This window comes from Diabrotica undecimpunctata, chromosome 2 (assembly GCF_040954645.1).
Source record: "Diabrotica undecimpunctata isolate CICGRU chromosome 2, icDiaUnde3, whole genome shotgun sequence".
In the NCBI taxonomy this organism is placed as follows: Eukaryota; Metazoa; Arthropoda; class Insecta; order Coleoptera; family Chrysomelidae; genus Diabrotica; species Diabrotica undecimpunctata.
In genome coordinates, this window is record NC_092804.1 from 22,255,839 (window position 1) to 22,278,772 (window position 22,934).

Here is a 22,934-nt window from a genome sequence, read left to right on the forward strand (position 1 = left end):
CTTTTAAATTTATATCTTTGACATTAATGTAAAATTGTAGATGTTGTTCTCTGTTATTACTTGTGTTTGTTGTGCACAGGTAACTACAAAAACTCATATATTCGGGTTTTTATCCAGCATGACAGGAAAAGTGCAATTAAGAACTTTGGAATAATGAACAATAGACGACAAATGGATAAATTTATTTGTCTTACATTAATCATTACATCGTATCATTAAAAAGTTATATACATTAACAACCATACTGTAAACTTAATAAATTAATACTCTTCGTAATACTACTGGTCGTATTTACAGCAGATTTTACACCCAATTGAAAAACTCTCGTCAAAATAATCTTAGCGTATTCTTGCATCACAGCTACTAATTCCGGCAGTCTTTCGAGCACACTCTCCACCACATCTCCGTTTTTATTATCGATGCAGGCCAATACGGCCGGCAAAGCCTCACTCGCAGCTTTGGGATTATATTTCAACCATCTGATCATCAACAACAGTGACAACGACCTCGCGGAGCTATTCGGGGAAGACACGGAGTTGCAGAGATATTGGGACACTTCTTCGAGCCACTGAGGTCTTTTGCTTGTAATGTGGTCCAGTTCTTGCAAGGCAGATAAGTTATCTGATGCTTGAAGTGCCGATTTAAGTTGAGCCCATTGTGACGGATGTGATTCTAGTACGGGAGGAGTGACTGTTCCTACGAGAACTTCTGTAGGTCCTAACTGGTCAGTTATCGGCAAAGATACACTGGAAAGTAGTGGACGGACTCCCGGTTGACTGTACTGAATGTCACTGAAAAAAATTAAGTTACAGATTACATAACTTTAAGTAAGTTAACAAAATGTATATTTTTTTAAATAAAACAGTTTTATATTTATGAGCTAGGGAAAGCTGCAACATTAATTATGACATTTCATAAATAGCTATCTTTAGTCATTAATTTTTATAAATTTTAAATTATTAAGTACCTTTACACACATTGTCATGCGTAGTCTATATCAGCCCATATAAATTATGGCCATTATTGTGGTTGTAACATATCACAGACGAGGCCTCCTCCTCCCTTTCCATTCGTTTCTGACGTTAAGAATTTTACTTAACCACAGAATAAGAAAAAAACAAATTAAGGTCGAATCTTCCGCACCGCTGAGAACTTTTCTACTGATTGAAATCGTTGGTTGTAGTCTACACCAGGGATGGGGAAATTACGGCCCGTTGCTAAGCTTTAAAATCCGGCTTTGCGTAGTGTGTGTTTGAGTGACCGCGCGCTTCGACTGGTGCATGTCGTTTTGGTTTACTTCAAATCACATGTTCGTATGTAGTATAATTTCTTTCTTACTTCGAAACTACAAAGTGCTACAACATCCGCTAACAGCCTGTGGTATTTCGGAATCCACAGGGAAGATGTTCTTTTGCACCTAGTTATAAAATCTAAATGCAGTTTGTTCATATGAGTAATCTAAATTTAATTACTTGCGTTTTAAAAATTGTTATTTAACTTGCAACCCTTGTATAGGTATGTATCTTTTGTTGAGGTAAAATGTTGCAACTAAATTTTGAAGCAGATCTTCAATTTTTATGTAGATATTTTTATTAATATTCGCTTCTTTGAGAGATGTATTGATATTGGTTTGTTTGTTACAGCAGCAAGTCTGTATTGATATTGGTTTGTTGTTTTGTTACTGTAGCAAAATGACGACGAAAAAACGCCAAAGTTGATTCTGAATGTAGAGTTTTTAAGAAAGAATGGTCATGGAAATATTTTTTCACAGAATTGAATGACAAACTAGTGTGCCTAATCTATAATGAATCAGTTGCAGTTTTTAAAGATTTTAATTTGTATCGACACTTCTCTTAAAGACATGCAAATACAAGCATATGACAGAGGCAGAAGGAAAGTCTTTTGTTTAAAGACAAAAAGAGAAGTTAAGTGGACAGCCAAGTTATGTTGTAGCTTACAAAATTGCTAAAAGTAACAAAACATTATCGGATGGTGAATTCGTAAAAGATTAGATGGAAGTTGTAAGCAACATTATTTGATCAGAAAAAATTAACGAGTTTCAGTCTTTAGCTTTATCTAAATCTATTTTTCTATAAATTTTGGACGACACTTTTAACAAGTTTTAATTAAAGGTTTTTATACCGAGATACAAATTTTGAAGTTTTTTATTTCTGTATAAGTTTTTTAACTATGGTATACGGCCAACTACTGGGATTTTCCCATTAATTTTTTTTTAAATACTACAGGAAAAAATATTTATAATTCTTGATTTGAGGGTATTTTAAAGTTAAACTTGCCTAAAGAAGAATTATATAATATAACCACGCATGGAGCACCCAATATGATGAGCAGAAATGTGGGGTTTATGGGAATATTTTGTAAAGAAAATCCTAATAATAATGAATTATTTCTGCACTGCTTAATACACCAGGATATGTTGTGTAAAGCAGCTCTTTGCGTACAACCTGTATTGAGCATGGTTGTTAAACTTATAAGCACAATACATTCACAAGATTTGATGCATAGACAATTCCAAGAGTTTTTATAATCCACCGAAAGCGAATTTCCTTATCTTCTCTACCATACTAGGCTTCAAGGCGAGAATTAATTCTTAGATGAGCTTTGGGAATATTTAAAAGCCTTCACATTGCATCTTAAACTATTTTCCAGATGTATGGAGAAAAATTAACTCACCCATTTTCCCAAAATGAGCAGTACGTCACCTGACTCAGAAGAAAACTTACAAAGGTTCGCTCAACAACTGAAGATACTGCATAAGGAATTGAGGAAGACATTTCTAGATTTTAAGGAAATTGAACCGTCGCCCAACATTTTTTCCATACTTTTTAATGTCAACGTTGATGAAACGCCCTCCAATCTTCAACTTAAACTAATAGGTATGCAATTCAACACCCATTTGAAGCAACTTTTTCTTAATAGTAGCAAACTGGAATTTTATAAGGCCATATTTAGGATACAATAACCAAATATAGTTGCCCACGCCCAAAAAATAATGGCTATGTTTGTTTAAAGTTATTTGTGCGAACAAACATTTTCAATAATGAAACTAAGAAAAAATTGTATTCGTAATAGGCTGTCGTATGATCACCTTTTTTCATTACTAAAAATTTCAGCCTCACAAATGCAACCGAATTATGACGAAATCATGCAAAAACAAAAACAGTTCCACATGTCACATATTTCCACAAAGTCTAGTTCTGCTTTACCTTCTACTTCACAGCTAACATAAAATTTTAATGTAGTTACCTACGATTGCTTTTGTATTTCAATAGTTTATTTTGTAATATTCCACAATAAAAGTGTTTACGAAAAATCAATATTTTTATTTCAGCAAACAACATAACCAAAAATGCAACAGCTTGGCCCGCCATATATTTCTTTAGTAAATATTGGCACGCGAAAGAAAAAGTTTCCCCATCCCAGGTCTACATATTGAGCCTCAAACTTTATTTTAAAATATCAAACTAGAAACAATTCTTACTTAGTAAAGTAAAAGTTAGTTCGATTCAAAAATTAAAACTATTTACATATATGTTTTAAAAAATGTTAGTGATGCACAAATAAATACAATAAAAGTTTTTGTTAGATCGACTAAATGAGACACAGGTGCGCAGATAGTCTGTTATCGAATGCGCATGGTCAATAAAGATAACCAGGTTCTGTTAATACTTACTGCAACAAGGATCCGTACTGCTGCAAATATTTTGACGCACCTTTCACGTCTTTAACCATCCAGTTCTGTATAAATATGACGATTCTGCTAACTAAAACGCTCAAATCCTTTCCCTGTCCGTGAAACTGTAGCAGCAAAAAGTATGAATCTAACAGTTCGCACAAAGTTGACGTTTGGTTAAATATGTAAGGCTGCAAGAGCTCCATCAGTCCTAGAATCTGTCCGAACAGCATGAAATGTCCTCGACTTTTCAACACTCCCCAGTCGTATTGCGCTCTACCTTTTAAACATCCGGCTAACATAGGTAACTGTCTCAGTACTAATAAGGGATGGGTCGCTACTAGTTTTCTTATGAGCAGTTCTAGCTCCTGACTCTTTTTAGTCCAGTCTTTATTCCTCGGCGTTGCCGCTAGAGCACTCAGAAGGCAATGAGATATTTCATCTATCGCACTAGGGCAGTTTTTGTTGTAAATATCCGTGCAAGTTTCTGGTTTAACTTCTATGCGGTCTGGCACAGAGTACGGAACAGACATATAGATCATTAGTATCAATTCGTGTGTATAAATATCGTCCGCATCGTGCAATAATTTGTTCATGATCGAGACTGCGTTATTCCCTAAGCTTCGCAGGACCAACTGCAAACGAGTCTCCATTTTTCTCTTCCAGTTATCTGGATTGGTTTTTGATTCTTCAATTATAAATGTTATCATTATTAGCGCCTGTAAAAAAAACATAAATTAAAAAAAAAAACCCAATAAATGCTGAATTTAGGGTAAACTTTGAAAGGAAAGCTTTGGTATGCTTACTGTCTGCTTCTTTAGATTAGAAGTATATTATTTTTTAGAGTGACTGGGATATACATGTTTGTGGATGCTCTTTTAAAATTGAAAGGAATGGAAACAAACTTTACTCCTCACCTCAAACTGTTGTTGTCCAATCCGACAAAAACAACAACGAACAACTTGGATTTTGTGAAATTCCGTGTGTAAAACTTCCTTCGATCTTACACGGATGAAAACAATACAAGAATTACAAACTTATTCTACTAACATTTAATTTCAGTCTGCAATTCTTGAAACAGACCATTAGATAAACTTTATTCCAGATAATGTAAGAAAATTCCAGACCTATATATGTTGTTATAAACCAAGTATTATCCGAGAAGCCAATGAAATTGAAAAACGTCCTGACTGTCTTAATAAATGAGATGATGGTACATAAGCAGCATAAATCTCCGTCCGTTTCTGCCAACAATTCACCTTGCTCCGTTAATAATTCTAATGACACCAGTAGTGTAGTGAATAGTTAACTCTATATCAATGAAGTGATTTGGGTAGTGAGAAGACTAAGATTCCGGAAGCCCCGATAAAATCTCCAAAGACTGCCAACATTTCACCTTGTTCCGTTAATAATTCTAATGACACCAGTAGTGTAGTGAATAGTTAACTCTATATCAATGAAGTGATTTGATCTCCAAATTTGAAAATCTCCAAAGAGAAAGTCGAAAGGTGTGACAATTTGAAAAGGTACCACCCTCTATAATTTGGTCCCTATAAAAAATCTAAAAATATGCAAAAACACGTCAAATTTATTTGTGAGGGGGACATTTTGTAGAGCAGTTTTCAACTAAAGTACATCAACCATCTAGCGGGGGCGGACACAAACCCCAAAATCTTTACAAGTAAAACCGTAAAGTATCGAGTTTAGAACACGTGACCTGGGATTGCTAACAAAAAACGAAATAATCGCCGTGTTTTTGAATAAAGCAGCACAAATAAGTTTTAGGCACCTTTACTGCAGAACTCTCAACATGACTTCACAATGTGACACTCCAAGTAGCAATGTCTCACGAAACTGTAAGAAAAGCACTAAAGTTGCGTAATTTTCACCCGTATAAAATGCAAATTCTTCCAACACCTTTTTGATGATAAAACCATTCAAGTATATGTCTTACACTCGGACTTGCCTTGTCTTCATATAAGTGACTACTTTACGATTCAACTTACCTGACTGCAGTTCAACTGTAGAACATCTTCAAAGTGACAATGTTTCGGTATAGCTTTGTCTCGGCCCTGCCAAAGTTTGGGGCTTTTTGTTAAGGCAGTTAAAAAATCTAAAGCAGAAGAAGGGCACACTTCGTTCACGAGATCGTCTCTAAGTAAGTATATCATAATGTTATGCAAAATCTTCCAAGTGGCCCTTTGTAGTACTAGCGACATCAATAATGGTCGAAATTGTAGTTTCCGTTTGGAAAACAGGAGCTCCATCTGCAAACAAGAAAAGAAAAAATACTTAATATATATATATAACTAATATGCTGTTTCCTATCAAAATCTTTTTTATCATCGATGATTTAATACGATAATTCAAGTACTCCGTCTGCTTAAAGCCGAAATACAACAGCCAACGAAGAGATTCACTCACAACAACATATGAATGGTACAGGGAAAAAAGGAGGTATGTCAAATGACAAGCGAAAATGAGATAATTAGACCATATAGTGGCACAAACTGGATACTATTTCATGTAAAAAATTCACATTGATGAAAGAGGTTACTCAGGATGTAAAACATATCTTTATATTCGTTATACAGAGTAAAAAAGAGGCATGTCTGAGCGCTACAGGGAAAAAAAGAGGGATGCCAATGTGACCGACACCGACGAAGCGGTTAATACATTTAGTTTGTACATGGTTCAGAGGTTATGTATGTTTGTTTACTGAACCTGAAAGGAGAGTTATCAAGTTGTAAATATGTCTAGTGAGAGTGACGAATTTATTAAATGTGATGTTATGGACACACGGGAAATAATGCAAAGAAACGTAGAAAATATGGACGAATTCATGAAGTAAATAAAAAATTATCCTATTGTATGGTTGTGAGACATGGACGTTAAAAACCACAATGCTAAACAAGTTAGAAGCATTCTAATTGTGGTGCTATAGACGAATCCTAAAGATATCGTGGGTTTCGCACACTTCCAATGAAGATGTTCTTCAAATGATCAATTCAGAACGTCTGCTCATAAACACCATAAAGAGGAGAAAAACAGAATACTTCGGCCATATAATTAGAGGACCTAAAAACCATCTACTTCGCCTTATAATACAAGGAAAAGTTGAAGGAAAGAGATGGATTGGTCGAAAGAAACTTTCATGGCTGCGTAATATTAGACAATGGTGTGGTTCCACACTAGAAGAATTATTTCGCGCAGCAGCCGACAGAGAAAGATTTCAGGAAGTTGTAAACATGATGACGGCCAACGTCTGAATACGGACACGGCACCCAAAGAAGAAGAAGAATATTGAGTTTAAATATAACTACGCTAACACGATATTAGAAAGGTTACGAATCACAAAAGATACAGGATACGTAACCAAAGTTTACAGAAAAAAGGAATCATATCATTATATGATAGAGCCCGAAGCACCTGTTCTAATGAAAATGCATTTCAGGAAGAAATAAACCTGTCAACAAAGGTTTTAACAAAAAACGACTACCCATTGTCATTTATAAACAAGGTATTTTACCAGATTGAAGGAAAGAAACAACAAAATACCACAAGCAATCCAGAAACTCTCACAAGAAAGGATTCAAAAGATGACAATACCATATATAAAAGGCTTATCAGAAAAATTGGAAAAGATAGGAAATAAGTAGATCACAACATTTAAAACAGTAAACACACCAATATCTATCCTGTTCAAAACCAAACACAACAAAATACAAAAATGTAACAGGCTTTGGTTGCCAATACTAAAAGAAGAAGTCAACGACAAGAATATACTAATAATAGCGGATTAATAGGAAGTCGGAGACATATATCTACAATTTATACACAATACACAACATATAATCTACGTGGACACACATTACATAACCATATAATACAAAAAAAAACAAAACAGTCAGAATTTGATATTCCGAGAGTAAAAACATCACCCTCAAATATTTTTCAACCATAAGCATCCTGTTGCCTACAATATCGAGACTGAGTAACTCAACCATAAATTTTAAAAAACATAACCCACTAACAACAACTTATTGGTTATATGTTTTCTTAAAATTTTTCAAAATGATCTTTTTTGAAAACAATTTCCGGACTGGAAATAGAAACATTTAGTTACAGCCATTAGTTAGTTAAAAATATGATTTTCATTGCAATAACTTGTGACTTAATACCATATAAACATAATATGTAACACGGAGTTCAAAGTAGCGACAAACTGTTAAAAAAGTTATATCAAAAGTGGTACGAATATCGAAGTCAATTTTCTTTTAAAATATGATCGTATCAGAGTTGAAACCTCAAAAAACACTAAAAGTATTTACCTGGAGCTTATGTTTATTCGAGTTAGCAATTTCCAGTTCTATAGCCGACAGCCAATCTACAATCAAGCCAGTTTTTTCAGCCTTATTGTCCCCTTCGAGCAAAATCTGTCCTAGCCGCTCACCAATTTCTTGAGGATACTTAACATCGACGTCTGAACTACCTGCAACGGGACAATCTACCTGCATCTTGGTATCTTTATTGGCGCTAACAGAGCCCTTGGTGTATTGTTGCAGAACGACGGCTATGCAAGACTTTTTGTTCGGGATCAATTTCAAAAACTGCGTAGCGAAATTTAACTTGTCAGGGTAGTTCTCTCCTGTGGTGAAAATCAAACGGATTAATGTGGAAATTGAATTGTACTGCATTATCACCGGCAAGGTATAATTGACGGGTATGGATTTTATAAAATTGAAGATTAAGTCCGCCGTGCTTTTCTTTAATGTTACGCTCTGAAAATAAAACAAAGATAAAGAGATAATTGGTTATGCTATATCCTGAATCAATACAAAAATCAGCAAAAAGACTATAAATCTTTCGTTACTTACTTTTACTTATTTTCCGCTATTTGAAATATAATCTTACCTTAATTAACAACAATATAAGCGCGTTCTTGTCAAACTGATAATGGGGATTAAAAAGATTGTTCAAACTTTGAACGACATCTGACTCATTCGTCGCAAGCTTTGGACGTTTCATTAAATTTGGCAATTGCTTTTTGTTTTCAATGTCTACTTGTATGTCTACGTCTTGAATTATCGGCATTTGCATCTCTATGGCTTTTACGAAGGTCTCGCCACCTAATGAATTATAAAATATACTTGAAAACAGTTGTAACATTATAAAAAATTATTTTTTACATATGCAAATTATCATATTTTATTATTATTATATTGAATGACATTATAGATGGCAAACACTAAGCTATATTGTAGGTTGGTAATGCTCAACTTAATTCTTAGTGGTTGGTATAAAGTGACAACTACAGTGACGTCACTTTTTTGAGGTTATACCACATCTTTGAATTACCTACCTATCATTTCCGAAATAGTTTTGACACTACAGTTATGGGCATTAAAGCGATGCAAGAAAAATGATACAAAAAGGTACATAATAATGATATTGATGAATACAATTAATATTACTAAAGAAAAAACCTTACTAACAAAAAAATCACAAATCAATAAACGTAATACCATGTTTTAAAGGAAAATAATAATTTGCAGAGCTTGGGAATATTTTGACACAGTCGTTATGGGAAACATACAAGGTAAAAATTCCTAGCATTAATTATTAATAGCTGAAATATACTTCCGGTTAGAGATTAGGGTGTAAACTAGATCGTGTCCGTGGTAAATACCACGGACAACTGACACAAAGCAGTCCCTGCATCTCTTTCTAATGGGCCGGGTTTATCGACCATGCAACCTTGCCATTGGTCATTCACTTCACGCGGTCGATAAACCCGGCCCATTAGAAATGGATGCAGGGACTGCTTTGCGTCAGCTTTCTCTGTCGCACTGGGGGAACGGGCAGTACTGTCTATTTGTATTATATTGTCTATAGTCAGCACTGACCTATCATTCTCGAAATAAGTTATAACATTTCAATTATCTACTTAATTCATATACCAAAATGGAACCTCAAAACTGGCTAACTGAGCTAAGTTCACTAACGAATTGCGCAGCATTGTCACATGGATTGCAAATAAGAGCTCTAATTAACATATATTTACGAATGTAATTATAACAACTGCCAAGAAACGGGTACGACTTGGTTTAGGAAATAACACATACGTGGATTTAAGAATACACACTGGGACAGAATCGTAACCTACAGTCACTCCAACAGGAATTCCAAGAAAGGTGTGATCCTGCTAAAACGGGGTGTGCCTGCTTTCATTTGAATAAGACGCAAGCGGATATTAAGCCTGAAATAACAACCTACTATGTTTCAACCCAAACCCGAAATATCTAGGCATAACCATGTACCGAACGTTGTCTAAAAAGAACATCTAGAAAACAGTGCTGCCAAAATGAACACTCGAAACAACAGCATCCACAAATTATGAGGAACAACCTGGAGAGCAAATTCCACCCCTCAGAACATCAGCCCTCAGCCTGGTCTATTCGGCGGCCGAATACTGCTCTCCAGTATGGTTGAACAGCAACCATGTAAAGAAAATTGACACCATACTCAATCAAACCATGGGGATCATCAGTGAATGTATAAGAAGTAGTTCTCCCTAGCTTTCTGTCCTGTATCACATAATACCTCCTCATATCCGTAGACAATAGAGAATCCTAATACAATACAAAAAGATAATTGTGAACCCCCAACGACCGATACATATAGATGTACCACACATCCCACACTGAAGAGGATTAAATCTAGGTCACACCTATTTCTCATGGCAAGCCAACTATACAAGGAACATTTCAGAGCTTAAGCGAAATAAGACGAATGTTGGGCAGTAGCAGTCCTACCTCATGAGCATCCCATGCGCTATGTCACGACTGTCTGTACAAATGAGAAATGAGCCGCACACAATCATGTGAGTTTGGAAAACCTCGTCAAACCATTAAGCACATTATTGTGATGGAATGTCCCCTGAAGACTAAGGTAACTTTTTTTTAATATAAACTCAATTTACGAAAGTGGATTTAAAGTTATTATATTGTACGTGGATTGTATGAAAATCAGTTATAAATATATACACACTAGCACACAACTAATATAGCACACTATAAATGCGCTGTCATTTGTCAGATACTAAACTTAAATTTTCCAGTGGGCGAATCAGTCACTGTCCTTCGACACATTGCTATCTTTGTTTGATGTATTCTATTGTGGATGTACAAAGCATGACAAGCATACAAAGCATACTGAGCATGACATAAACTACTATCTTAGTAGGCTACCTAGAAGATCGAGTTCGTTCTTGATGGCCCCAATAGTAGCATCTGATGTGAAAGAATGCATACACAAATTAAAAAATTGCTCATGTGTTGACTACTATGGTTTTAACAGTAAAATTATTAAGGCATCTCTAGATATAATTATTGAACCACTCACAATAATATTTAACAAATGTATTAATGAGGGTCACTGGCCTGATGTATTCAAAATATAAAAAATAATTCCACTTCATATTTTCACTGCATAATATGTTATATTATGTGTTCTTGTATTATTTCGTAGTAATTTCCTATGTATACATAAGTGACTTATTTATATTGTGACATGACATGTAGTGTTTACTATATAAAAATTGTCAGTAAACGTATCTATCTATCTATCAAGCGGCTTAGTTTCGTTGTTTTAGGTTATGTGAGTAGAAAAGGGACATAATATAAAAAATTATTCGTGAGTAGTGTTACAATTATGCAAAGTATTCATCGGACAGACTATATTATTGTTTTACTAGTGTACTGTTCAAACCTATATTTATCTTTTTTAGCTAATTCATCCTTCGATACAATTCATGAAGTATTTTAGATTTACTTACCTGTAGCTCCTCTTTTGTTTTGAACTTCTACCAATTGTATCATATACGCCTTGTCCAATACGTTGTCCACTACCAGTTTGGGGTCCAAAATTGTAGCTTTATCCAAAGTATGTAGAAGTTTACTGATAGAATTTGTGGGTATACCGAACGATTGAATAAAAAGTACCAGTTTAGTGGGATCTAACTTTTCAATGGCAGCGTCAACCAGTTGTGAAACATTTGATCTACAAAAAATGTCAGATATTACATATTAGCAATTAAATGTTTTCGTTAATAATGAACTAATTAAAAAAAGACAACGATGAAATGATAAAAGTAATGATAGTAGGGATTTAACACGTTCCATGCAACTTAGATATAACCTAACCTAACCTAATCAATTCCATCATAAATCATAAGGAAAACCATGAAAAAACTCTTGATATAAACTAAATGGAACAAATTACATAGAATTGCTTTGTAAAGTGCAATAGAATTAGACTTTGATCCATTTTAACAGTTTAGTAAATGGAAAAAGCTTACCTTATCATCCTTAATTTCATCCAGTCCGGTAAATATGAAGTAGTCTCCGAAGTGTCAGGCGAGTATGCTCTTGGATGTTCCATATTATCAGGAAACCAACTGTTTAACAGCATTTTGAAGGGTTCATATGTAGACAGAGGACCGTACGTTAAGAGAACAATAGTGGCATGAATTATAACAGGCTGCAGAGGACACTGTTCACCGGTAGCCCAAGAAACTATAACATACTCATGCCCATAACTCTCGTGAATCGTATACGATTCTTCCGCATTTTCTTTGGCCTTTTGAGTATAGAGATAGAACAGTTGCAGCAAATTTTTTAAAGTAATGTTGTCCTCGCTTGGCAAAACATACGAAGCGACACTATGACGTTCTATGATCACCGAAGACAAATCTGTAACCAGTTCGTTCAAATCCACAAAAGAATCGCTACACTCTTGCTGAGATAAAAAGTTTATGTAACTGGACACTCGTGCCGGGTTTGTTTCTATTTGCACTGCTTGACGCAAAAATTGAATCAAAATAGGTTTAATCAATAGAAAATGAGTGAACTGGTTGATGTACTGCGTCAGCCAAAGGGTATGGTTTTCGTTTGCTACCTCTAAGTCGTCGGTTGGGGCTAAAATAAGACACAATCCCTTTGTAGCTTGAGTACGACTGGCTCCGTGTTCAGAAGTTAACCTACAAAAAATATATTTGTTATTTTCTTCGAGGATTGCAACAAAATTTTGAGACAAACAAGTAAAAAGAAATATTATTCATCGAATGAAATTTTTAAGTGAAAATTTGAATAGACAGGCTTGAAAAAATATATACTTTTAGATGGAGAAAATAACTCAACTTGATGTAAGCATAAAATAGGTTAATGAAGTATTGTGAGTTGCATGTATTTGGCGCAAATCTATAATTTAGTGTTAAAAATGAATTGCATGTTTATTTATATGGCTTCTTTCATTTTTCACAAGTTTTTCTTCCTTCTTTAGACATTCAAATATTCAGGTAGAAAAAAAGTATTCTCGTTGTAAGATTGTAATAGTATTTACCAATAAATTTAAAAACTCAAGCTGTTAATATGTATTTGAAATATTTGGGGCCAAGTTGTTGTTAATAAACACGGCATAAAAGTTAATGTTTACACATATTTACCTTCTAAATAAATACTCCAAAACTTCACAAGCTGTCTGCGGTTCATTTCCATTAACAACATCCCTTAAATGCGCTAACAACTGTCCATGTTTGGTCAGCTTCTCTGCCGGAGCAGTTGAAAGCAAGTACTCGCATAAGCATTGAACGGGGAGATGGGCTAAAACGCCTTCGGAGCTGTGAACTAGCTCTGCTAACCAAGGCATGTGGGCAGTACCTAAATAAACAAAATTTTTCATTAAGATGCAAATGAATTTCACAGCAGTTTTATATTTTCGTTTTTATATATTAAGAGTAAAAACATAGTGCAGCGATGAGGATCGAGACTAGCGACGTGAATAAATTTGGGCGATGTTATTTGAATTGATGCTTACATAATGGAGCGATGGGTATATATAAGTCGATACCGCCGGCGCGGGATTTTGATTGAAAGGCGGAGCGGACGATATTTTCTTTATGAGAAGTATACATGTCGAAGGTAACCAGATGTCAATACTAGTCTCCCCTTGATAGCTGTATTAAAGTTTGTTATAATTTATTATTTTGAGATGTTTGATATTTTAGAAATTTATTGTTTTTAAGGTGTAGCTTTGTTAAAACTTTTGTAAATGGATTCCGTTAATAAATAAATAAATATTAATCTTTCACGGGGAGAATGACAAAATTATTATAGACCAAAGAATTGACTTGTACATACACATACTTTCACTTGATATTTACGAGTAGGAGTATGGGTGAAGGGGGTGGAAAAAAGCAGAAAAAAAGTACGAACTTTTTATGCTAGATTCGACGATTCATTATACAGAAAAAATGTTATTTTTACTTTTTTTTTCGTAAATATTAAATACTTGCTAGAACTCTTTAACTGTTATACCCGCATAATTACCATTTGTCGTATTATTTTCTGACATGTTGTTAAAAAAGGATCTTTGGGATAAACTTATACACTAATTGATGGATCGATCTGAAATTTTGAGGCGTCGCTAAGTACTACAACACACATCTTTTGTCGCAATAACAAAAGGGTAAATTAGATTTGACGAGACTTATAAACCTTTAACGATTTTGTCTATTTTTCAATTGATTTAAGATTTTATTTCAATTATATACCTTTTTAATTGTGAGAAAAAATCGAAAAACTACATTTTTTGCACTTAATGCAGAAAATTAGCAGAATTAATTAGAAACTATTAGCAGAAAACATATAGACTCTCTTGCTCTAGGCATATACTAAATAAAAAACTTGTCAGCTATCTGGTTAATTGAAATTGACTAACTTTTTTACTTATTTCCCTGAGCTATAAGTATTCCGACTCGAAGGACCAATGTGTCAAATGTGTCAGAGTAATTGTAATTTTTTTAAACGATGGATCTGCTTGTGTAAATCAAAGTATAATTACAATAATAAAGAATGTTAAACTCCTACTTAAGTGGGGCTGTTGTAAAACTATAACTGTCGCTAAATAATAGGTATTGACAAGTTCCTTGTTTCGTAAAAATACAAAATTTTATTACATATTTATTAATAATTACAATTACCGATAAAATTTTAAATTGTTTAAATATATTTTGCAATATCACCAAGCAATTTTACCAATTGTCAATACCACAGCACCAATGAAACTAAACGCATTCGTATTTTTCTGTTATCTTTATGTGTCTTACCTCCTTGTCTGGACATGATATCCAAGAGAAAATCAGGACATCGAGATCTACACAACAAATGACCCAACCTATGCGAGTTGTTAAGAATTTGCAATTGGTCTAAGACGTTCTGAGGTGGACGTCTCGCTTCCCCTGTAGGTCTGAGTTCCATGCACTGAGGCAACAACAAACTGGTTTGTTCGTTGATCTCCACTTTAGTGCTGGCTGCGGCCAAGTGAGATTCGAATTCTAAGATGGTTTGTTTTTCCAGTACAAGTATTTGTTGTTCTTTGGACTGGTAGTCTTCATCGAGAGATGTCATCGTGGGAGGAGGAAAAGAAAAATGGCTGAAAATAAGCAAAATTTTAGATTTTTGTTAAATTATACTATTAACTGAAGGAAAATCAATGCACTTAATGCTCTTCTTTATATGCATAAGAACTGTAAACCTTTACTAAAAAAGAAAAACCAAAATTTTGTCATTCTGATTTTTACAACCCCCAAAAAAGCCAACTAAGCCCTAAGCCAACTGGCTGAATTACAAGGAAAAAAGTCAATACTGCTTCCTGAGCTTTTATATATCGTAAAATCTACCGTTATTGTTGATATTCTCTGTGCAATTAAAACAGTTATAACAGTTTATAGAAAAGTAAGTAAAAGTACAACTTTGGTTTTTTTTTTAATTCAAATTGCAATAAAATGCCATATTTATTTCATAACAAGTGCAAATTTGGCTAATACGATCTTGGCAACTGTCAAATTTGTCTCGAATTAGATGCATTGCTTTTTAAGATGCCCAAGACACAACAGTACGTCAGAACTGAAAAAGGCTCTGAGAAAAACCATATTTTCTTTTCTAAGTTGCATAGTTTTCGAACAAATCTCATATTTTCTGTAGTTCTGTATTTCTATTACCAGAAATATCATCTATACATGTTTTAGAGAACTTATCACGTTAATTTTTCATAATTTATTTGTAGTGTCTGAATATTAAAAAAATGTATTTAAAAAAAAATGTGGTGAGGAACTTGACCGGTTATTGTGATGAAGTTGGTAGTTTTTAAGCAGTGTGTTGTGGAATGACATAATAATCATACAACGTAAAAATAAATAAGTGTAAATAATTCATAATAAACAATTCATAATAAAACATTAGTGCGAAGTATTATGACCTATGGGGCTGAAAATTGGATCATAAACAAGAAAAACAGCAGTAAGATAGTAGCAACAGAGATGGAATGCCTGCGAAGAAGCTGCAGAGTAACAAGAATGGATAGGAGAAGTAATGACGAAATAAAGCAAAGAACATCAATAGAAACAGACATATTAACATATGTAGAACAAAAAAGACTAAAGTGGTATGGACATGTAAGAAGAACTAGCGACAGCAGATGGATAAAGAGAATAACCGAATGGAGCCCCATAGGAAGGAGGAAAAGAGGACGACCCCGAAAATCCTGGAGGAACGAAGTAGACGTCGCCATTTAGTAAGAGAGGCCTAAACGATGGAGAATGGGGCAACAGAGAGAGATGGAAACGGTTGAGCGAGGGAAGGCAGTGAATACTGTAGAATCCCTGAAAATATATATAAAATATATATATATATATATATATATATATATATATATATATATATATATATATATATATATATATACATAATTCAAATAGCGAATTCAATTCTAGTTACAATACTTACTTAGTAATACACATCTCCATAAACATCTTCAAAGTTGGGTATTTATTCCAGGCCAAGCTGCCAAAACTCATTGCATTGTGCGCCGCTAGGATCAACAGCATCAACCAAACTCTCCAATACAAAGTTATAATCGCCAATTTAGGAGGTAGATAACCTACAGGCAAGGTAAAGTTCTCTGGATAATTGTAACTGCACAAATTGAAGAAGAAATCTATAATTTCTATTTTATCGACCACCAAAGATGGCGCGCAATCTTGCGGTAAATTAGCGGCTCTTTTAATCAGCTGATCTGTGACTTCAATAACTTCTTGGGCAGTGATGGGATGTTCTTTTGATATTCCTATCAATAAAATACGAAGTAAAGTGGCTTGTAAGAGAGGTACTTCGCTAGTAAGTCGCAAAAACAAGTTTCTTTCGTTCTCTCCCGGCCAATTGTCCACTTTGTAGTAATGCTCAGCCTGCTCCAGGAACAAAACCTTATGTAAAACATGCACGAAGTCCGTAATGCTCGGTCTATAGATTCTAAGAGCCGAATCATGCAACCAAGTCACGCATTCTCTTTGGATGTTACTGACTTGCATCTGAAACGTCTTCAAAACACCAACATCACGTTTGCTTTGATTAGCTGCATCTCTGACTGGTGGACTTACGCAGAGCAACATGCTCATGCAACTCAGATCGGCCAGGGACAAGAAAATTCTTTCTCGAAACTCGTGATCGCGTACATTGTTTGTAAATTCCTTTCGTTCTCTAAGAAGAGCGTGTACAACGCTAAAAAGGTTTAGTTCGTGCCTCAAAACCCGGTTGATTTCTTTCAGGAGAGCCCGCAGGGAACGCAAATAGTCATCTTTGTTTAGAAGTAACTCCTAAAAAGGAAAAAATAATCAATTTAACTGAACTTAGAAAATATGATTAATTTTAATCGTCAAAGTAGATCAACAAAGTAAACACTTTCATAAAAGCAGAAAAACAACAAAGCCCATAACTATTTCATATCAGGTATGAGGAAATTTTTTGTGCAAAGGCAAATACTGGAGAAAAAACCATCGAATTCGTTCATCGAAAGTGGGGAATGCGGACCTGAAAATGATACATTAAGCAGACGATGCTGTCCTAATTGCGCAGAAAGAAGACGTCCTTCAAGGCTGAATGTGGTAATTTATTTTTAATGCTCAGCGCTATTATTTACCTGTTATAAACACACTTATAAATATTTTGCAACTTAATTTCTTTTATGCTAGGATCTCAACTCACTAAATTCAAAACTCACTGAATCTGTTTGAAAAGTAAGTTATGAACTGTTGGGAAATCTGTGTTTAATAAAAATGATTTTAAATACTTACCAAACATATATCAGCAAATGCGTCTGCGCTGGAATCAGGTGCAACTTGAAATAGAGCTCCAACAACAATTAAGTTATTTGTGTTTCTCGCATTACTAAGTTCATTATAAATGGTATATTTTAACAAAGGGTACAAATTCTCTGGAAACGAGTACACCATCTCACGTAAACAGTTATTGAAGAAATTAACAATAGGCTTATTTTTCAATCGAAGTTTACTCAACTGAACAATAACTTCAAGATCTCTTTGAGAGTTGGCTGAACAGTTGTAACACAAATAAGCCAAAAGCTCCTGAGCTGGTTTCATCAATTTATGGTTGTGCAACCACGTCTCTATGCGAGAGACAGCTATGATTCTTATCTCCACCAAACCACAGGCTGTGCTCAAAAATCGCACAAAGTTTTTAGTAATAGTTTCTGGTTGTTGTCTTCTTGCTAGCTGTTCTTTTATCGCTTCTAGTACGATTTGTTCTACTTTTTCTTGAGCTTGCGTGAATCTAGGATATACTTTATATGGCCAAGATTCAACAACCGCCCGTTGTTCACTGAAAACTAAAAGAAAAACATTTTTTCAGTGAAAAAAAAATACTATAAATAAATACTATACCATCATCTTCATCAATACTATTAATTGTCAAAGGACTTGATGTGTCCCTGGAAGCAGAAGTCCAAGTTTCTGACTTTAACAGTGATGATGGGGGCATTTTAGTATTAAATGCTGTTATAATATTATCTACAAATGGTTTGGCAAGTGGAGAATCAACGAACACTCTATCTCCAACAGCATCTTCAACATAAAGCTGAAACAAGTTACAATGAATGATATTGAAATTGTAGGTACAATAGCAAAAATATAATAAGAATACTTACTCTAACAAAAATCTCTGGCCAATTATCAAGTTCTGCATATGCACGAGATAAAAAAGTTAAAAATATCTGATCAACCTGTGGATTCCCCCTATTAACAGGTTTTAATCCAGCATTAACATCTCTTCTTAATACACTTAACATAGCTGTAACTATCATATCGTGTGTAAATATAGAAGCTTTTAGTGAACATACTAGCCCAAGGACTGAATAAACCACTTTGCATGGTTTAGATCTCTGATTTTTTAGGTTTTTTATAAGGCCAAGAATATACCCAACCTAAAAAATTGTACTAAGATTATTATTGTAATACAAAAATTTATAACAAACAAATTAAACTGGACTTTCCATATATATAGTCATAGACAATACCAGATTACCATAAATTTGTCCCTCTTGCAATGAATTCAACTTTTATTTAGATTTATTTATTAGAAGGAATCACCCCTTTTTACAATTACAATAGGTGTTTATAAAAATTACTAATGTATGTCCACAAGTTACAAAAATAAAATATATCACAAACATTAAAAATATAAAAATAAATACTTATGTTATTAAAATTGATTTAAAACTTGTTAAATGCTCTGCTTGAAAGCATATAAAGATAGTGCAGTAAAATTTATAGCCTTATTACTGAATTCATTGAAAAATTTGAGAAAACCATACCTACTACTGGATTCTGATAAGCCTAATTAGTATAGTGGTCACAGGTTATTTTTTGTTTTTTTTTTTAAGAGTAAGAAGACTGAAATGCTTTGTATCTCATCATGATGAAGCTCAGAAATTGGTACTGAATGTTTTTTAATGATATTGATATCAACTTTCTAATATAGGGACCACACTAGATTCATACTACAAAATTGAACAAACTAAAGCAGTGCATGCTATTTATACCAATTTAACTGATAGATCTTTACAGTTCCATAAAAAAAACCAAGCACCTGAAGGGCCTTTGTAGTAATCTAGTTAATACGATGATTAAAAGAACCTGTGAAAAGTACTCCTAAGTCCCTTACAACACTTAGTCTGTTTAATAATGTATTGTGAAGATGGTAATTAAAAACTACTGGGACTCTGATCTAGTAAATGTAATACAGTTACACTTCTCAATATTCAGAGTCGTTCCATTGACTTCTGACCAGTTCGGCCAAGCCACTATGTCCTTAAACAATCATCAACATGGTTTATTCTTGCATATAACTTAAGATCATCTGTGAAGAGAAGAAATGTATAAATTGAAAATCTGAACCAATTTTATTTATAAAGAAATTACAAGGTGAGATCCTTGAGGATCTTAGAAATAACCTGAAATGTGATTAGATAAATGGTTCTTAATTTTAACCAGCTGTTTTCTATATGTAAGGTAGCTTGATAACTACAAAGTACTTTCAAGTAAATAAAGGCATGTTCATTCTCTCTAATTTACTGATAATAGCAGCATGATTTATCTGCTTAAATGCTTTACTGAAATCAGTATAGACATCATCCATATCACTATTCTATAGCCATTCTTTATCTAATTAATAATATCATTCTGAATACCCAAAAGTTACTAACAGTAGATCTACCAGGATCTGGTGTAAGATGGATTGAATCCTAAATTTTCAGGAGAATTGTTGCCCTTTTTTCCCTTCAAATTCTCAACTAAAAAGCAGTAATTGTTTGCAAATTCATAGTGTAAAATCATAGCATCAAATGTATATTATTTCACTGTTGTTTTATGTTTACAATGTTAAAAGAAAAGAAATAAAAGATCGTGAAAGTCATCTGCACACAAAATAATGGGTTGTTCAGCAGATTAATCATTTAAATATGTTTAGAAACTTGTAAATGCTTTTTTAAATTCTTCAAGACAAAATTGAAGTGAGTTGTAAGTAATTAATCTTACATTAAGAGTGTAGGCGCAAAATTCTGGGTCAATGCTTTTTACATGCATTCATTTTTTTTTTCAAATCCTGGGAAAACTGATAAGTATTTTTGAAAAATTTAAATGTAGAATGAAAGATTACATTATTACCGAGGGCCGAAAGTCCCTGAAAACTTCTATAATGTATATTTTAGTAAGTTACAGGGATGAAAAAAAAGAGAAAATTAAGTGTGATTTTTAATTTCAAATATCTCATTCAAAAGAAACTTTTTGTTTATTCGAATAGACTTTCGGCCCTCAGTAATAATGCATTCTTTCATTCTGTGTTTAAATTTTTCAAAAATATTTATTAGTTTTCTCAGGATTCGAAAAAAAAATGAATGCATTTAAAAAGCATTGGTCCGAAATTTTGCACCTACGCTCTTAAAATAAATATACCAATGAATAAAATATAACTAAAATTAAAAAAACATACTGCTTTTTCTGAATTGTCATTATTAATGTGCGACGATATGGTCTCAAAAGCATCTGCTGCATCACACTCCACAACAAGAGACTCCCATGGTTCAGTTCCACCTGTCATACGCTCAATTGGTAATAAACCACTACCACTAGCTACATTTAAGCCAGTCCTTGATCCCGGGAGGTTAACTTTGATTTTCTTTGCAGGATTAACTGAAGCTAAAGTTGAAGAACTTCCTTCCCTCTTGAGTTTATCACTTGAAGCTAAAAAATGCCAATATAAAATCTTGGATTAAATATTTTAAAATATATTTTAGAAACCTTTTCCAGAAGATCCTACAATATGTGAAGAAACTGATGATTTTGGTAAGGGTACTGTCCTTTTAGAATCATCTCGTGAAGACGACTGTTTTGCTCCTAAGGCAATAAATGAATCTGGCAAGGGTTGTGTTATTTTTGATTTGGGCCCTCTTGTACCGGGCCCACCTTTACCGCGTTCCATGGTATAAATAGAACGTTAACCTTAATAGATCTACAAATTATTCAATATACAATATAATTCTACGTCACAATAATATAAAATAAGTAAAAGATCTTTCAATTTCAAGTTTAAATAATCTATCATAACATAACCTAGATGTGTATTTGTTGTCAATTTTCTCTTTCTCTCTCCTCTCTTCCACAGTATGTACAACAAATAGAAGTGTAAGTGGTATACGAAGAGTGGGGAGAGTGATTTGCATGGGCCCAGCCGTTTGTAATTGTGACGGCGCTACTAGTCACGTTATGTGGAGGTATAACATAACATTTGTAGCATGAGGCGTATTATGAGGTTGATGTAAGTGCTGTTGCCATGGTTTCAAATAGTATTGCATATTTACTCAATACTGTTCAAAATTCTACTTAAATCACAACTTTTATTTACAATTTATTTCTAAAGAATTTTGAGTATCCACCGAAAAAAAAAGTGTTAGTGGCAACATTCTAATCCACGCTATTGCAATTTGCAAATGAAATATTATCCCCAAAAAATATGTATCCCAAAATTTAGAAATAGGAGATAAAAACAGTATATATCAATTTTTATATATCTAATAAACATTGCTAAACGAGAAGAAGGTACAATACCAAAATGGTATGGTATTCCAAATAGAAAAAATCAAATTAATATTTTTTGTGGATTGGTGAAAGTTAAAGCTGGACGGCTATTAAACATTCTGAGGATTGGGAGTTTATTTATACAAGTACCGGGTAAAAACATCCCAGCACCTAATTATACCAAACTTTTGTTAGTAAATACAAACTCAATACTATTTTGTACATTAGTTAAATTACCTACCTTTAAACCTTAACCAGCATGAATCTTATTTATATACTTATTTTTTAAAATCATTAAAACTCTTAACTCTGATAATTGCATTCCTAAAAGTTGCTTTATTTTATAAAAAAAAGTCATACATTCTTAATTTTAATATTTCATTATAGATTTTCATGGACCTTCTACTTCTTAGCAATAGTTATGTACTAATTTGTGATGATCCTGAAGAGAAAAATCACAGAAATGCTAGAGTTTACACTTTATTATCTACAGATGGTCCTTTAAGTAAGAGTATTTTAGAAGCTTACAACAAACCAGTACTACTATCTATAGCTATCTATATTTGTTTATTAATAGGAAGATCTCTAACAGGATGGGAAGATTAAATGAAGATTGGTGATAAAATCCCTACATGAAGTTGTTCATCTGGTACAGGATTGTATTCAATGCAGACAGCAAGAGCAAGCTAACAATATTTTAAGTGTCCCCACCCACTCCCTGACAAGGGCTTAAGGAATGAGGAATGGGAGGATTAT

General features: G+C 33.7%; 1 protein-coding gene across 1 annotated transcript; it reads right to left on the reverse strand.

Annotated features, from left to right (window-relative positions):
• Positions 1-166: 166 nt before the first annotated feature.
• Positions 167-21,732, reverse strand: IntS1 (integrator complex subunit 1). Its single transcript, XM_072522488.1, has 15 exons — positions 21,402-21,732; positions 21,094-21,344; positions 18,752-19,027; positions 18,489-18,681; positions 17,883-18,433; positions 16,540-17,405; positions 14,862-15,187; positions 13,200-13,413; positions 12,054-12,734; positions 11,532-11,755; positions 8,609-8,823; positions 8,026-8,475; positions 5,701-5,961; positions 3,695-4,413; positions 167-791 (listed from the first exon to the last, which is right to left on the reverse strand). The coding sequence occupies exons 1-15, from the start codon at positions 21,580-21,582 to the stop codon at positions 233-235; spliced, it is 5,967 nt and encodes a 1,988-aa protein (XP_072378589.1). The 5' UTR covers positions 21,583-21,732; the 3' UTR covers positions 167-232.
• Between the last annotated feature and the right edge of the window lie 1,202 nt (positions 21,733-22,934).